The 18,873-nt window shown below is 39.9% G+C and overlaps 1 protein-coding gene across 1 annotated transcript; it reads right to left on the reverse strand.

The window, feature by feature from the left end:
* Positions 1–1,393: 1,393 nt before the first annotated feature.
* On the reverse strand, positions 1,394–17,868 carry LOC122129044 (NLR family CARD domain-containing protein 3-like). The gene is made up of 3 exons (XM_042704064.1): positions 17,783–17,868; positions 15,889–17,659; positions 1,394–1,472 (listed from the first exon to the last, which is right to left on the reverse strand). Exons 1-3 carry the CDS (start codon positions 17,841–17,843, stop codon positions 1,394–1,396), a joined length of 1,911 nt encoding a protein of 636 aa, XP_042559998.1. The 5' UTR covers positions 17,844–17,868.
* Positions 17,869–18,873: the final 1,005 nt, after the last annotated feature.

Genomic DNA, 18,873 nt, shown 5'->3' on the forward strand with positions numbered 1-18,873 from the left:
TGGCAGAGGACAGCCACGTGGAAGAAGGGCTAGGGGTAGAGGAAGGGGTACCAGCAGAAGTGATAGGGCCAGAGGTAAATGTGTAGCACCTGGTCCTGTTGATGTAAATAAAAGCTACGATGACCCAGACACTACAAATATTCTGCCTCCCTTTGCTCCACGGCGCCCACCAGGAAACCATTTTCCCAAACATACCCTGCGTGGAACAATGACCACAGCGTTGGACTTTTTCAGGCTCTTCTTCACCGTTGAGATTATGAATGACATATGTACATATACCAACGATTATGGCTGGAATTTGGTGGTAGGCAAGCCCTATTATGGCAATCAGCAAGGAGCCTGGAGCGAGACCAACCCTGCAGAGCTAGGCAAGCTTATCGCTCTTTTAATTTACATGGGTCTAGTAAAGGTGAGCTCATTTCACAGGTATTGGAGTACCAAGTCACTTTATCATGGCCTCTGGGCGCGTCAAATTATGTCAAGGGATAGATTCAAAGCCCTTATGGCATCTATACACATTGTTGACCCTGGACAAGAGAAGGATGGAGACAAATTGCGCAAAGTGGCAGATTTTGTTGCACAATTCAAATCAAAGTGCCAGTCCTTATATCAGCCCACGCAAAACATCTCGATTGATGAGAGGATGGTGAAATCAAAACATAGATCAGGAATTAGGCAATACATAAAAAACAAACCGACTAAATTTGGCATCAAGCTTTGGGTTCTTGCTGATAGCTGCAATGGGTACACTTGCGATTTCGATATATATGCTGGCAAAAATGGTGGTCAGGTTATTGGACCAAATGGCCTGGGGTATGATGCTGTAATGAGACTTATCAACCCACTTCTAAATCAAGGGTATAATTTATTTTTTGATAACTTTTATACGTCAGTTTTACTGATAAAAGATTTATTTGGACTGGGAACACCTGCCTGTGGGACAACATGTGAGAACAGACGAGGATTTCCCTTGTCTATGAAAAATGGAAAGCAATGGGCACGGAAAAAGGCTAGGGGAAGCATGAGGTGGAAGAGAGATGGTTGCTGTCTTGCTATCCAATGGAAAGATAACAAGGCAGTAACCATCTTATCTTCCATAAATAATGCGAATGATTGCACGATTGTTTCCAGGAAGGAAAGAGTTGGAACTACCTGGTCCACCATTAATGTCAAGCAGCCAAAGGTCATTGAAATATATAATCAACACATGAATGGGGTTGACTTGTCGGATCAAAGACTGGCATCCAACAATGTCCTTCGCCGCTGCATGAGGTGGTGGAAAACATTGTTTTTTCATTGCATTGACATTGCTGTCGTAAACAGCTTCATACTGTTCCAACTACACCGTGCTGAAAACCCAGACAATCTCAAAAGACCTACAAATTACACACTCTTAGATTTTAGAGAAGAGCTGGTAAGGGGACTTGCAGGCCTTGAAGAGTTTGGAACTCCCCCAGTACACAGGCCTCCATCTAGAGATCCCAATTGTTTTGAGACCGAACACATGCCTACATTTGGCCCGGAGAGAAAGAACTGCAAAGTCTGTTATCAGACCCTAAAGAAGGAAATTAGAGTATTTTCTTATTGCAGTGCTAAGTGTTGTCAAGTCTACCTTCATTGCACTGCAGAAAAAAATTGTTTTAAAGTTTGGCACAGTAAGGACTACCACAAATAAGTCACTCTTGACTGCCATGTTTGTTTATTGAAGTAACCATATGTTAAATGTGGCATATAAAATAATTGTTGTTCTAATTTGTTGTTCAATGTTGTTCATGTTGTTCAAATGTTCTATAGTGACATGTTTTATATCTATTTAGGCAAATAATTGTTGTTACAACAAGATACATGAAAATATGTTTTTTTGGGGGAAAAAATGTGTTTTTTCGGAAAAATATGTTTTTTCGGAGATTATAGGATGCGTGAAAGGAGATGATTTTGTCAAATTGACTCCAAATTTGGCAGGAAGATTCCTTACAGTATATACTAAAACTTTGCTTTTGCACAATTGCAGTCATTAAAACATGATGGCAACCACAGCAGATTACACCTACATTTTGTGTTTTATTTCAGAAATATCGCTGCATGAATTAGCATAAATTATTTTTTAATAATTTTAATTGAGTGATAATATTTTTTCCATCTATTCTACATTGATTCTACATTCATCACCCTTTAAAATGAATCATAATATATGGTGTTATAGGCAATATTTGCAGAGATATCCAAGATTTACAAAAAGTCACTAAAAATGGTCAATTTTGGGGCAGTCACCAAAGAGTTAATGCCTTTATTTGGATAGGACATGAAGTTATGACAGGAAGTGAGGCGGAGAAGAGGTGGGGAGAGGATTGGGAAATTACATCAGGCCAGACTTGAACCTGTGTCCCCTCGGGCAATGTAGCCCGTAAGTAGGGGGCTTGGCCTGCCATTTTATGGGAGCGATGAGGGACAGGTGGGGCTTGAATAGCCCCCCTTGTTCAAAGTGGGAAATGACAGAAAAAGTTTGAGAACCACTGCTGTAGTTGAAGATGGAGAGAGCTGAGGGATTGTTGGGCGGAAAGTCTCTGTTTAAGAGCCAAAATGACGGAACAATCGACAAAACTAAAGTTGTATGTAGCATTTGTCAAGCTGAATTTTGAATGTATCACCTTAATGCAAAGCACCCGACAGAAAGCAGTCCCAGGTTAGATGATCGCCAACCCACACTCCACGACTTCTCTAGGAAAATAACTAGACCAGTCCGTGAAAAGGTTACATTTGGGTTGCCGGTGACTGTCAGCCCATCAACATAGTTGAGGACAGTGGGCTGATTGAGGTGATTCAAATTGCTTCAGGGGAAATTCTTACGATTTACCGTCGAGGGGCACCATTGTGTTTAAAAAAAATACAATTAAACAACAGTGTCTAAAATACACGCTGTCTGAAGTGATTACTTGTTTATATATAAGATTTAGTCTTAAGAAGAAAAACAAACTTTTAATCGCGATTAATCGTGATTGATTAATTTCAAAATGTGCGATTAATTACTAATTTAATTTAATTACTTAATTACTTTTTATCGACTGACAGCCCTAGTTTTTATGTATGAGTGAGTATTTTTCTTTGCATCTATGTGTGTGTGTGTGTAAGAGTGTGTGTGTTTGTGTGTCTCCTTGTGTGTTTGTAAGTGTGTGTAAATGTTTGTAAGCGTGTGTGATAAAGATGGAAAAGGAGAGTGATAAGAAATGTTTACTGCTTTACATGTGAAGAGCATGACAATTCACTGTCACTATCAAATCCACTGATAGCAACTCAGTATTTGGTCTTGTGATACTCACTCTAGATTCTCCAGTTTACAGTTTGGATCCTCCAGAAGAGAAAAAAGATGTTTCACTCCTGAGTCTCCTGCTTCATTCCCACACAGCTGCAGCTCTCTGATGTGTGAGGTTTTTGATCTCAGTGCTGATGCAAGAGAACTGAAGCCTTCATCTGTAATTCTGCAGTATGATATGCTGTAGAGAGAAAAGGACAAATATATATATTTTTCCTTTTAGACAAATGAAAAGTGAAAAGGAATGTAAAACAAAGAATATATAAATATATATATATATATATATATATGTGTGTGTTCTTTTAAGTTTGTATCTATGAGTGTGTATTTTTCTTTGCATCTATGTGTATTTATAAGTGTGTATGTTTGTTTCTATGTGTATATGTGTGTGTGTGTGCGTGTGTGTGTAAGTGTGTGTGTGTGTTTGTTTAAGGGTCCGATAAAGATGGAAAAAGAGAGTGACAAAAAGTGTTTACTGCTGTATGAATAGTACGCCTTTACATGTCAAGAGCATGACAATTCACTGTCAAGGACAAATTCACTGATAGCAACTCAGTATTTGGTCTTGTGATACTCACTCTAGTTTCTCCAGTTTACATTTGGGATCCTCCAGAATAGAAGAAAGATGCTTCACTCCTGAGTCTCCTGCTTCATTCCCACTCAGCTGCAGCTCTCTCATGTGTGAAGGGTTTGATCTCAGTGCTGATGCAAGAGAACTGAATCCTTCACCTGTAATACTGCAGTTTGACAGGCTGTAGAGAGAAAATGATGAATATTCTTTTTTTCCTTGTGACCGTCAAATTCAGAATATTTTTTCCAACAAAGTTTTGTTTGTGTGTGTGTAAGGGTGGGGGGTTACTCTGTGTCGGTTTGTGATTTTGTGTGTGTGTGTGTGTGTGTGTGTGTTTGTAAGTCTCTTCCTTGTTTTTTCATGTGTGTGTGATAAAGATGGAAAAGGACAGTGATAAGAAGTGTTTACTGCTGAATTAATATTGACCCTTCATATATGGAGAGCATCGCAGTTCATTCTCACTGTCACTGTTTGTGTTCGTAAGTGTGTTTGTTGGCTTTTTGTTGTGAGATAAAGATGGAAAGAAGAAGCGTTTACTGCTGAATTAATTGTGACCCTTCATATGTGGAGAGCATGATAGTTGACTGTCACTTTCCAATTCACTGAAAGCAACTCAGTATTTGGTCTTGTGATACTCACTGTAGTATCTCCAGTTTACAGTTAGGATCCTCCAGAAGAGAAGAAAGATGTTTCAGTCCTGAGTGTCCTGTTTTATTCCCACTCAGCTGCAGCTCTCTCATGTGTGAGGGGTTTGATCTCAGTGCTGATGCAAGAGCTCTGAAGCCTTCCTCCGTAATACTGCAGTCTGACAGACTGTGGAGAGAATGAGAAGAACATGTCATTAGTTTCCTACAATAATTGCCTAAGTCATTGTTTCAGGTTTTTCAGAAAACACAAAAAACTTGTGTGTGTGTGTTTGTGTGTTACGTTACCTTCAGAAGCAACTATGACCGTTTCGAAATTTTAAACTGAAATTTAAATTGAATGTTATCTCAGCTTAAAGCAGCTTTAGAAGGGGACTGGGATGAATTTCACGACTGTGGATTCATTGCACATATAAAACCCCTTTAAGTAGTGCAAAAGACTTCAATAGACTTTGAAACATAAGGAATAACAAAGGATAGGAAACAGAACAAGCTACTGCCAAACTAGGCCAGTTTAAATTTGGGTCCTCCAAAAAAGAAGAATGCAGCTAATGTATGTTAATGAAGAGAACGTAACAGCATCCACTAACCTCAGTTTCTGCAGTCTGCAGTGGGAATCCTCCAGTAAAGCACACAGCTGAGTCACTCCCAAGGCTTCTGGTATGACCTTACTCAGATCCAGCTCAGTCATGAGTAAGGGGTTTGAACCCACAGCTGAAGCCACAGCAGCACAGGCTTCCTCAGCAGCACTCCCTTTCAGGAACCTGCACAAACAGAGACAATAAACATATCTGTTGTCTGACACAGAGTGGTCATTAGTGCTTACATAAAAACACAAAAACAACTTCTGCCGACACTCACTTGTTGAACTGAAATAGTTGAATTTTGTTGAGAAATTTAAAAAAATAGTTTTCTTTAGTGAATGATATGTTATAGATATGTTCTGGTCTCTGGCTCACTCATTCGACCTACAACAGGTCCCCACTCCTCCAACTCACAAAGCGGGAAAAGAGCTTCATCTCATTGTTCGAAACTGCACCACAGACAACCTAATGGTTACCCCTTTGCACTTCTCAGACCACTTCTTCATTCGGTTCAATGTTCGGCTCGCCAAACTACCCTCTGCCTCCCCACCTATGGTCTCGGTCCTCCGCAATCTTCGGAACCTCTCTCCCACCCACTTTTCCTCTCTGGTCTCTTCTGCTTTTCCACCTTTCAGCACTTTCTCCTCCCTTGGGATTAATGATGCCACAGAATCTCTATGCTCCACTCTGAACTAATGCCTGGATAGTTTGTGTCTGCTATCCACCAGACCTGCTCGATCTACCCAGTCTCAGCCATGGCTGAGTGATACCCTCTGAACGTTGCGCTCCAATCTCAAAACAGCTGAGAGAAAGTGGCACAAATCTGCAGCACCGGACAATCTTGCAAGCTTCCAGACACTATTGTACTCCTTCTCATCCAGCATCACTGCTGCTAAGAAGGCTTTTTACAATGACAAGATAAACGGTGCAACTGACGCTCAGAAACTATTCTCCACATTCAAAAATCTGCTCTACCCTCCTCCTCCGCCCCCAGCTACCAACCTCACTACTGATACATTCACCTCCTTTTTCACAGATAAAGTGGTAGCTAGAAGTAACCAATCCTCCAAACTCTGTCCTCCGTCCTCCGACACTCTAACATGTAGCTGTCCTACTACATGTCCCTCCATGTCTCCCCTGGTTAGGGGCGCAACACAAGACCCAACATGCAGCTGTCCTACTGCATATGGTCAGTCTTCTCGGTTAATGGCTCATTGTTTCTTTCTTTCACCCCTTTCACTGAGAGTGAGGTTTCCAGCCATCCTACTACATGCCCGTTGGATCATATCCAATGATTTCCCGACTTGACTATGTGACGGACCGAGCCTCAGGTTGCCGTCAAAAATGTGGGTTTGGCCCGAAAAGCGGGTTCACATATAAGTTTTAATATGTTTCCAAATATTCTGGAGAACTGCTAAGCCTCTCAATAAGCAGAGGACAAAAAGCAGCAGTCTCCAGGAATATCACCTGCTAAGCCTCTAAATGTAGTAGAGGACAACATGCAGCAGTACAACTCTCTATTAAAAATACCTGCTAAGCCTCTAAATGTGGTAGAGGACAACAATCAGCAGTCAAAAAAGGGTCGACATGAATGCACATACCTGACAACAAGACTAGACTAACTAAACTAGACAGAACAATGAACATATATACATGGCGGCCAGCAACCATTTCTACACACAGGGGGAGACACAAAAACTAAACAATACAACAATGACAAAACAGACCCTGAGACATAAACATAGTTTTCCTCACTATCAAACAAAGAAATAACTATGTAATACATACATACATAATGTCTCACAGGTTTGTAAAAATCACCTTATTCAAGTGGTATGGCCCAGACCGTTTTTAGTGTCCCCTCTGCCAGTTTAGGCAATTAACAGTTCAATGAGGTAGGAACCAATTGTAATCAGTGGTATGAGTGTTTGTGTGTGCGTGTGTGTGCAAACCATGTCTGTTTAGGTGCGCTTTGGTTGCAAACATGGGGCAGAAGTGTGCGGTTCATGTGCGGTTGCACCACGACCGTCACAGACTACTGCCTCCTAATGGGCCTGCCGGCATGTGTGGTGAAACCACTACAGATGGTCCAGAATGCGGCGACACATCTGGTGTTCAACCAACCGAAGACGGCACACGCCACACCGCTACTTATGGAGCTCCACTGGCTGCCTCTAGCTGCTCACAATAATTTCAAGTCACTTGTGCTTGCGCACAGAGTGAATGCTGGTTCTGCTCTGATAATGGAAAATGTTACCCCCCGGCTTCCCTCTCTAACTTTAAGAAGCTCTTGAAGACCCAACTCTTCAGAGAACACCTCCTTTCCTAACTTTATCTCCCTTCCTCTTCCTTCCTTTACCTCTCCTTATCTTTCCTCTAATGCTTTCTACTCTAACTAGTACTTAACTCACACTTACAGTATTTACATTTCGGCTCAGTGCATATTGACGTTTGGTGTAACTCAGTGGCGGCTCCTGAAAAAATTCTCAGGGGGGGCAATTTTTTTATAATGATTAAGGCGACCCATTCAGTAAGTACATTAAGTTAGCTGATTAACATACAGCAATACCTTTTAGTCCACTATTGGCAGCACACAACAGTAATATGTCCCCTCTTGCTACATAGCTAGAGTAGCAAGTTACAGGTGGAAAGCTATGGAAGAAAGTTGCATCCAGGAGCCTTCATAAGCAAACATGATGTGGCTCCACATTAAATTATCCCACTTTTTCATTATCCACGTGTCTCAAATGTTGTATGATGTAACATAGCTTAACAGGACACATGATATGTCCAATAACATCATAAAGAAGGGGTAACATAAGTCAAAAACAACAATATTTATTGACTGATCTTGAAAGTATTGGCTTACAAAAGCAAAATAAGTCATCACATAAAAAATTATTCAGTGTTAGTGCAAGAAGCGAACTGTGAAACACACTGTGAAACCTATGAAAAGTGACAGTGGTATATGAAATACAGACCGCATTAGCCACGCGATTTTCTTTCGTTCCAATTCTTGGATGTAGGATTTCCCTCCCTTTGTAGAAACCTGTTGAATGGATACATTTGGTCTAGGAAGTCCTAATTGTTTTGTTGTCAATTTATCTTCATTAGTACGCCGACTAAAAAGGAGTTTCTGTCAAAGAGCGAATCGAGTTATTGCACTGGACAGGGCAGCCATCTTGACAGAATATGCCTCCGTCGAAGCTGTATGACGTTCGTATAGGCTTTTACGTCCACTACTTATGACAAGACCAGGAGGGGCGAGCCCTCCCGGAAGCCATAGAGAATGCATTGAGAGCTCTGTTTTGTGAAAAAAATGGATTTAACATGGAAGTCAATGGGAGAGGTCTGGGGCGATTTTCATTTCGCCCCAAATCGCCCCAGAAGGGGTGGAGCCATTTGAAGCACGACTTTAGGCTGACTGAACGACTGTTACCTGATTCGACAATGACATACAGAGGCAGATCAGACGGTCTAGTGGTAGAATCCGACAGAAAAAAAATTATTACATTTAAATGTACGTGTCATTTACGCGACTTACAAGGATATTGCGTTTATACATAAGGATTTTTTTTTTTTTTTTTTTTTTTTTTTTTCCCTTTTCCCCTAGGCAGTGCGTCGCCCCAATCGCCCTTATGGACGAGCCGCCCCTGGTGTAACTTCATCTTCAAATTAAATTACAGAAAATCTAAATACTAAGGTTCAAATACATTCATTTTCTGAAGTCTTATGAAAGACTAGAAGGGTGGTTAACACTTTCTATGAAGCCTGCCTCTATAAAGCCCTATAAGGGCATTATAAGGGAATTAATATCTCTATTAATGTCTCATAAAGTAGCTATAAGTCATTGCAGCACTCATTATCACTATGTATAATGTCTTCACAATGACTCATAACCACCTTTGTGATACATTTTGTCAGTTATTTATAAATGGTTATAATTTAAGACAGAATAACGCATTATAAATATGTGATCATATGGGGTGTTGAACTGTCAGTGTTGTGCAGTCATCTGCTGTGTGGCATCATCGTTTCATTCATGATACAAATAACTCAATAACATGACAGCTTTTTATAGCCTATAATATTACTGTTGCTCAATTATATATTGTAGTTTTAAATTAAATTTGAGGAAGGATTAACATGTGACATCTTTAAGAATGAGTAAGTAAGTAAGACTGACAAACAGTGTACTAGTTCATTAGACTATACTTACTAAACACAAACATTTGGATTCAATGCCAAGCAAATAAATTGAACTTAAGTTGTGTTGATATGTCATAATCATGACCAACTAGTTTCTCTTCATTTAATTAGATCGAAATAGGGGGCATGATTAAATTGCGTTCATTCAACAAATCAAATAATTTTTTTAGTGAAGGCAGCCTTTTACAGACATAAGAAAAAGAAAACTGAGCAGTCAGCTATGTATTTGAACACACACGTGTCATATGTTGTGTTCGTCTATGATCATTAGTTATGCCCCTAAGTCAACAGCTTAATAAAATATGAAGGGTTGGCTATTAAATAATGAGACTAATGCTTAAAGTCAATTCCAATGAAGAAGACTTGTTGTACTCATAGAACTCGTATATACCCATAATAACAGTCTTGTTATTTAATGTCCATGTGAATCCCTTGAAACTCTTTCAAAACAGCTGTGAGATATTCTTGGTCTTGACATACAATTACCTGAGATTTTTCAGTTTAAACTGGGGGTCCTCCTTTAGGTCTAAAAGCAGTTTTACTCCTGATTCCCCTGGATCATTTCCTCTGAGATCCAGCTCTCTGAGATGATTGGGATTTAACCTCAAGGCTGAAGCCAGACTAGCATAGCCTTCCTCTGTGATACTGCAGTCTGAGAGACTAAAGTGATAATATAGTCATAATTTAGTCATGGCAAACACAACAAGACATATCATATATTTAAAGTTAGATCCCTTCTGACCATTTTTGTAGCCAAATTGAAGGGATCAGCAGTTTACTACGTGATGAACATTGGATGACAGAGTTTTTTGAAAGGTTAAATATACTCACACTTTAAATGCATGGTGCCCATTGTTAATTAACTGAATTCAATGATTTTAGTTTTCATAACAACTCACATTAGGGGAAAACTTATTTTAGTCATCCAGATTTTCTATTAAACAGTTTGTGATGTGGTTTTATGATACTCTAAACATTATATTTTCATCTGAGCGTTTGTCCCAAAATGTACTTGATATTAGTTTCTTTTGACAATTTTAAACCTGTGCAGTTCTTTCAGTGATCTCTTAACATTAAAAGGGAGACTTTCTAATTATCTGAAACTTTGCATGAAAATTATAAGAATAAGTGTACAAGAAATACACTTTGTCTGTCTGTCTGCAATAATGGGGATACTTTTCACTAAAGTATATTTGATCAAGAAATGAAAAAATACAAATTATCCCACTGAACTCATTACTAGGGAATACTGAAGAATCAAAATGTCTCACCTGAGTGTCTCCAGTGCACAGTTTGGGTTCTCCAGTCCGCTACAGAGTTCTTGGACCCCAATATCTCCAAAACTGTTGTCACTTAGATCCAGATTTATCATCTCTGAAGATGCTTTGCTGAGGATACATGCCAGTGCTGTACAGCTCCTTTTAGTGAGACCACAGCTATTGAGCCTTAAAGGAATTGAAAAATCAGAATGAATGGATCAGAGTTAATATTGATTGACAATATTCAACAATCCAATGAATCTTATATTCATTTTGTATTTGTTTTAATTGGACTTAGGCTAAAATGTATGGTCAGCCTGCTCAATTTCCTAGACTGTGAGAGAACATGAAGTATACTACAAGCAAGCTTCAGACAATAGTTACAGACAGTGCTTACGCATACCACTTAACTCACACTTGAGGTCCAGTATATAAGAGCTGTATTTTGCCACAGCTGCTGGAGCCCTGATGGTCCATAAGGCTGAAATGATCAAACTCTAGCCAGTTAGCAGGAGTGAAGACTTTTAAAGTGTGGGCCTACAATGATGTATTATTCCGAGATAAGATCATTGTATGTTGTGTTACACTTACGAGTAATTGAAAGCATATCTTTACAGAACGGCGTCTTCGTCTTGGTTGTATGTGTTTAAGGTACATCGATATATTCTAGTTTGAGCTAGATTGGAAAATAAGATACCTTTTCGTCAAACTATACATAACGGTATAGGACACAGTGAACACAAGGACACATCGTCTGGGTAATGATCTTGCAGCAGCATTAACAATCTTGATTGAACAATCTAACGATCTTGCAACCATTATATTTTCAGGGGAAATTGTTTGAATTGGAAAGGTGTAAAAAGATTTCTTTCAATCATCCAATTTCTTTCAATAGATCATTTTTACCCAAACTGAGATGAATCCCCACTCTCAGTTATTTTTGATTTGTTGTTCTGTGTGTTGTTTGGTCTTCTTGCCCTATTTTCTCTAGATCTCTTTTCAGAATTCAGGAATCTGGAGATCACCTGGATGAATAGCCCTCTAGCCTATCACACCTGGTGGACGATAGTGAGAAGAACATTGCCACAGTATCAAAAGGGGGAGGAGTAAGGACCATTTTTATTCCAAACAGCGCCCTCAGCCATCAACACATTCAACACAACTTTGCCTTACTCCTGGGAATGCAGCATGGTATATCTTAGCATAGTAGGACCATTGCTGAGGGCATAACAAACCCCTGAGAAGCAAGTATCCTTAAGGCTCAGGCAGTCTACCCTGGCCTTTAGTATTGATAGTAATTTTATACCATATATTTGAGGGAGACTCAGTCTGAGATATGATCAGTCCAAGAAACAGGTTTAATCTTGTACAATGGTGCGCACCAAGGGAGAGAGAGACAGAGGGTTCACTCAACAGCTTTCCCTAAATCTCGTCTGTCAGCCATTGTAACATTACAGGTTTTTATCCTTTCCTAGAAATAGGCAGAGATGGGCAAAAATACATCAAAATGTATTTTGATACAAAATACAAAATACCCCTCAAATAAATGTATCAAAATAAAATACAAAATACTGGTGCCAGAAAATGTAACAAAATACAATACATGTATTTTGTATTTAAAATATAGGAAATACTTTTTCTACTCACAGTTTGGTATAGCAGAGCATTCAGGTTTGGGCTATATAATTTACACAAAGCTCTGGGGAACCCCACAAATAGGAAGAACAGTCACAGAATATCAGTGTAAGCAAAGCTATTAAAAGACAACAACTTGATTGATTATGTATATATATATATTTGCAGGCAGCAACTGTGTGACTCATGTTTTCACTAAACAGGGATCTCAATGCAATCTCTATGGCTTCCGGGCGGGGCTCGCCCCACCATGCTTTTGTCATACGTAATTGTGTATAAGGACGTCATACGGCTTTGATCAAGTCACAGGCCGTGTCTATCACTGCACACTTGCACACTTCAAACACTGACTTTCAGTGCTTAGGGCGTTCACACTGACAGAACCAGCAGAATTCAGGGCACTGAAAGTACCTGGATGGCGCACTGCAAACGGTCAAAAAATGCAGTGTGAAATAATGGACACTACTCACTCTAAACGGGCGCCATCTTGGCTACGTAGCGGAAGAGGAGGAGCCATTTCGGAAGCTTTTCAGTTTGGAAAGTTGGCTGACTGACGCTTCGCAAATCACTTCAACCATTATTGCTGGTTACAATAACTGTGTTATCTGATAGTACAGTGTCTATTTTTCTGTAACTTTTTAAAAATCTAAGCGAGAAAACGCTAAAAGATGTACATTTACATACAAAACACGGCTGTCAGCAGAGTTTTGGTCCGCCATCTTTGTTTTTCGCCAAATTTCCAGGTGGCCGGAGCACAGATTTACAGGTTAAAGGCTCCCACATTTGTGTCTCTCAGTGTTCCATTTGAGACAACACTAATCAGCGACAGAACAAACTACATATGTAAGTGCACTGTATTGCAGTGCACTGTATTGCAGAGTACTTCGTAAAGTGTGCCGTAATACATTCTGTCAAGATGGCTAACGTTCGGTGCAACAACTCGATTCTCTCTTTGAAAGAACCTCCTTTAAGTCGGCGTACTAATGAAGATAAATTGACAAGGATCAAGACAGCTATCTAAGTTTTCGAACACAGCCCTGTTTTGTGAAAAAAATGGATTTAACGTGAGAGTCAATGAGAGAGATCTGGGCGATTTCCATTTCGCCCCAAAAAGGGGCGGGGTCATTTGAAGCACCACTTTTGCCTGACTGTTGCCTGATTCGACAATGACATTCAGAGGCAGATCAGATGGTCTAGTGGTAGAATCTGACAGAAAAAAAAAATCTCCTTCTGCCTTAACAATGGAGAAAGTATTTTGAGTATTTTAAATACAAAATTACTCTACTCTAAAGTATTTTGATACAAATTACGTTAGATTTTTTATCGGCCCTATCAAATACAAATTACAAAATACTCAAAGCAGTTGAAATATGTATTTCAAATACAAGTAATTGAAATACTGCCCATCTCTGGAAATAGGGGTGTCAATCCCTCAATAGCTCAATCCCTTCATGCATATGTATCAAATTATTACCCCGTAGCCGGGACGGCTACGAACCATCTGGTTACACAGGGCAAAAGGGTTAAGAACTTCAGCCGTGACCAAAGATCTCAAAAGGCCTGTATTCATGAGGCCCAGGGCCATCAGACCCTCTGACCTGGCCGGGGAAGGGGTGAGAGCTCTTTCACACCTGCCTTAGGTCATAGTCCTCTTAACAGAATACACACCATATAAGATGCATTTAATTATTGACTATGGAATGTCATTATTAACTCTGAACCTTACATTCTGATTCCTTCAGTATAGGCAAAGCACTACACACATTACAGGCAGGAGACCACAGGAGGCGAAGAATTGAAACGAGCCAAGCATCACCACACACACACACACACACACACACACACACATACACACACACAGAGAGTGGCTGCATCACACAACACCACTGCAGCCCAGGGGCGGCTTGTCCATAAGGGCGATTGGGGCGACGCACTGCCTAGGGGAAAAGAAAAAAAAAAAAAAACCTCCTGATGTATAAACGCAATATCCTTGTAAGTCGCGTAAATTATGTAAATTTAAATGTAATACATTTTTTTCTGTCGGATTCTACCACTAGACCGTCTGATCTGCCTTTGTATGTCATTGTCGAATCAGGTAACAGTCGTTCAGTCAGCCTAAAGTCGTGCTTCAAATGGCCCCGCCCCTTCTGGGGCGATTTGGGGCGAAATAAAAATCGCCCCAGACCTCTCCCATTGACTCCCATGTTAAATCCATTTTTTTTTTCACAAAACAGAGCTCTAAATGCATTCTCTATGGCTTCCGGGAGGGCTCGCCCCTCCATGTTGTGTCATAAGTAGTGGACGTAAAAGCCTATACGAACGTCATACAGCTTCGACGGAGGCATATTCTGTCAAGATGGCTGCCCTGTTCAGTGCAATAACTCGATTCGTTCTTTGACAGAAACTCCTTTTTAGTCGGCGTACTAATGAAGATAAATTGACAACAAAACAATTAGGCCTGTATTCCTAGACCAAATGTATCCATTCAACATGTTTCTACAAAGGGAGGGAAATCCTACATCCAAGAATTGGAACGAAAGAAAATCGCGGTCGTGAACGCGGTCTGTATTTCATATACCACTGTCACTTTTCATAGGTTTCACAGTGTGTTTCACAGTTCGCTTCTTGCACTAACACTGAATATTTTTTATGTGATGACTTATTTTGCTTTTGTAAGCCAATACTTTCAAGATCAGTCAATAAATATGGTTGGTTTTGACTTATGTTACCCCTTCTTTATGATGTTACTGGACATATCATGTGTCCTGTTAAGCTATGTTACATCATACAACATTTGAGACACGTGGATAATGAAAAAGTGGGATCATTTAATGTGGAGCCATATGAAAGCCACATGAAGGAGCCACATGTTTGCTTATGAAGGCTCCTGGATGCAACTCTCTTCCATAGCTTTCCACCTGTAACTTGCTACTCTAGCTATGTAGCAAGAGGGGACATATTACTGTTGTGTGCTGCCAATAGTGGACAAACAGGTATTGCTGTATGAGTTAATCAGCTAACTTAATGTACCTACTGAATGGGTCGCCTTAATCATTATACTATTCGATGGAATGACCTGAGAGAGGTGTGAATTGGTAATCTCACCTCACCCCTTCTCTTGGTTCATATTGAAGTGTCTTAGAGGCCTGTATTCATTAAGGCAAGGGGTATCAGAGACATTTGCTCACAGCTGGATCTCTTGGAACCAATTTCCCCTGTGGACAAATGTTGCGGCGTCAGAGGTAGTAATCTGATACATATTCATGGAGGGATGGGGCTATGGGGTGACACAACTAATACTCAGAGGATATAAGAACTGAAATGTTACAATGGCTGACCAGATGAAACATATTTGACGCTTTTGAGTGAAACCTCCCTCCCTCTTTCTCTCTCCCTTGATGCGCATCACTGTACAAGATTAGACCTGTTTCTTGACTGATGATATCTCAAATTGTGTCTCCACCATCTTTTGGTACTAAAAAAATGACCATAAGCCTTAAGAGAAAAACAGCCACCAGTGACTATAAGCTCAATGAAAAGGACACTGCTGCCATCTGTATATTAGTGTTGTGCTTCTAAATAAAATATTTATATTACAAAATGAAAACAAATATTTCTTTACTTAACAGTCATTACCCCCTCACTTTCTGAAAATACACACTGCCATCATACTTACTGAGCCTTTTTAGATTCCTCCACTACTGGCTGCAGCCTTAGGAGACCTTCATCAGATCTGATATACTTCTTCAAATCAAACACATTCAGCTTCTGTTCTGATGTCAGTAGCACAAACACTAGAGCTGACCACTGGGCAGGTGAGAGTTCAGCTTCAGAAATTGTCCCAGCACTCAGGAAGCTCTGGATTTCTTCCACTAAGGAGTGATCATTGAGTTCATGCAGACAGTGGAAGAGGTTGATCACCCTTTCTGATGAAGGAACCTCCCTGATCTTTTCCTTAATGTAACTGATTGTTTCTTCATTGCTGATCTGATTTTGTCCTCTCTGTAGTAGGCCATGCAGGAGAGTTTTGTTAGACTCCAGAGAGAGACCAAGAAGGAAACGGAGGAATAGGTCAAAGCGTCCATCTTCATGCTCCAAAGCTTTGTCCACAGCACTCTTGTATAAGATGATCATGGATTTCTCCATTTCAGGAGATTGGGGTCTGGATATTAAGTCTTTCCTTTCAATTGCCACCATCAAAATCACATACAAAGCTGCAAGATACTCCTGGACACTTAAATGCACGAAGCAGAACACCTTTCCTTGATAAAGCCCTGATTCTTCTTGAAAGATCTGGGAGCAGATGCCAGAGCATACTGCTGCCTCTCTGACATCAATGCCACACTCTCTCAGATCTTCTTCATAAAAAATCAGATTACCCTTCTCTAACTGTTTATATGCCAACTCTCCAAGACCAAGGGTCATTTTCTGGTTCCACTGTGGCTCAAGGTCATGCACATTATCAAACTTTAGGCTCCTCTGTTTGGTTTGAAAAATAAGGAAATAGGTATACATCTCTGTCAAAGTCTTTGGGATCTGTCCGTCTCCTGAAGAGCTAAGAATTACCCCAAGAACAGTAGCAGCAATCCAGCAGAACACTGGTATGTGGCACATAATGTGGAGGCTCCTTGATAATTTGATGTGAGAGATGACTTTGCTGGCAATATTATGATCACTGATCCTCTTCCTGAAGTACTCCTCCTTCTGTTGGTCATTGAACCCTTGAACCTCTGTGACCCGGTCAACACACTCAGGCGGGATTTGATTGGCTGCTGCTGGTCGAGAGGTAATCCAAAGTAAAGCAGAGTGCAGCAGATTACCCCTGATGATATTTGTCAGGAGTATGTCCAATGAGGTGACTTCTGTCACATCAGTCAGACTCTCATTTTTCTGAAAGTCTAGTTGGAGTCGACATTCATCCAGACCATCAAAGATGAACAAAACTTTGTACTTCCCTCGGCTGAGAAAAGTTGACTGCTCTGTTTCTGTGAAAAAGTGGTGGAGGAGATTCATCAAAGAGAGCTGTTTTTCTCTCATGAGGTTGAGCTCTCTAAAAGGCAGTGGAAATATGAAGTGGATATACTGGTTTTCTTTTCCCTCTGCCCAGTCTAGGATGAACTTCTGAACTGAAACAGTTTTACCAATGCCAGCAACTCCTTTTGTGACAACACTTCTGATTGGTTTGACTTGGCCAGGTAAGGGTTTTAAGATGTCACAGCATTTGATTGATGTCTCTTGTCCAGCTGGTCTCTTGGATCTTGACTCAATCTGTCTAACTTCATGCTCTTCATTTACTTTTCCACTTCCTCCCTCTGTGATGTAGATCTCTGTATAGATCTTTTCTAGAAGAGCAGAGCTTCCTTGCTTGGGTATTCCTTCAAACACACCCTGGTACTTGTTCTTGAGATTTCTTTTTAGCTCAGTCTGACAAACTACATCCAGCTCATCTATGTAAGACAAAACACAACATAATTATGTTTGGTAAACCTTTAACACTAGGCCCAAATAAATCCTATTTTTCTATTTCCTAATATAGCTCATTAATGAAAAAAAATATTAAGATGTTTTACTTTCTTGCAGTTTGTCAGCGAGATCTTTCAGCTTCATATTCCTAAGGAAGTGCAGAGCCATCTTCAGAACCGCTTCTCTGGCATCACTCTCATCCTCCTCTTTACTCTCAAAGTTGTCGTGGTAATCTGGACTCAGCATTCTCTTGAATCTCTTCAGCTCATTCTTCACAAAGGTGATGATCTTCTCCTCTAACACCTAAAGTACAAATATCTGGTCACGCTCTGCAGTGCATTGCATTACAGAGCACTAATAGACTACTTACATTTACCTTATCCCCTAAACCTGGTATATGTAAATACAAAGTAATGTTCTATTACTTAATGATTCTCAGTATGACATACTCTGTTACACTGCATTTATTAGTTTCATTACAATATTAAAAGTGTACTGTAAAAAAGCGAGACAGCAAATAATAACAGAATGCCAGGTAGCTAACCCTCCACACACATTATTATGGTATACGCGTATATATGATTATCATCATGGCTGGTACTGGATTTGTTGTGGTGTACATAGGGATGGGTATCGTTTGATTTTTATCCGATACCGGTACATAACCGATACTTTTAAAACGATACCGGTGCCTAAACGGTGCCGGAACCGATACTTTTATAAAAAATTGCCAAGGCAATATTACAAAGTACAAAACACTTGGCTTCAAACTACAGCTTCAAATTTTTTAACTTCAAACTATGAATATTATATTAACTGTAAACAACAGTTTATAGTATACTTAAATAAATATAAATAAATACAAAAAACAGCTTCAAACTTCTTGCCTTTGGAGTCAAAAATGTATTATTTTGTTTGCATTTATTTCATGAAATTTCACCATTTTATGATTTGTTTATACCTATCTTTTCTATCTTGTTTATAGTTAATCTTGTTACTTGAACACACTGAGTACGAGAAAATGTGTACTGCCCCTTTAAGAGACTACCGTAGGCTAAGTGTAGCTGTCATCATACTTTTCAGTCTTCGGTTGCTGATCTGCCGTTGACTCTTGCCTTCTCTCCCCTCTTTTCACGCAATTGTTTTGTTGCATTTGCTGCACGTCGCGATGTTTGAATATTTTTGTGCGAAATACAGC

The sequence above is a fragment of the Clupea harengus genome, unplaced genomic scaffold (assembly GCF_900700415.2).
Source record: "Clupea harengus unplaced genomic scaffold, Ch_v2.0.2, whole genome shotgun sequence".
NCBI lineage: Eukaryota > Metazoa > Chordata > Actinopteri > Clupeiformes > Clupeidae > Clupea > Clupea harengus.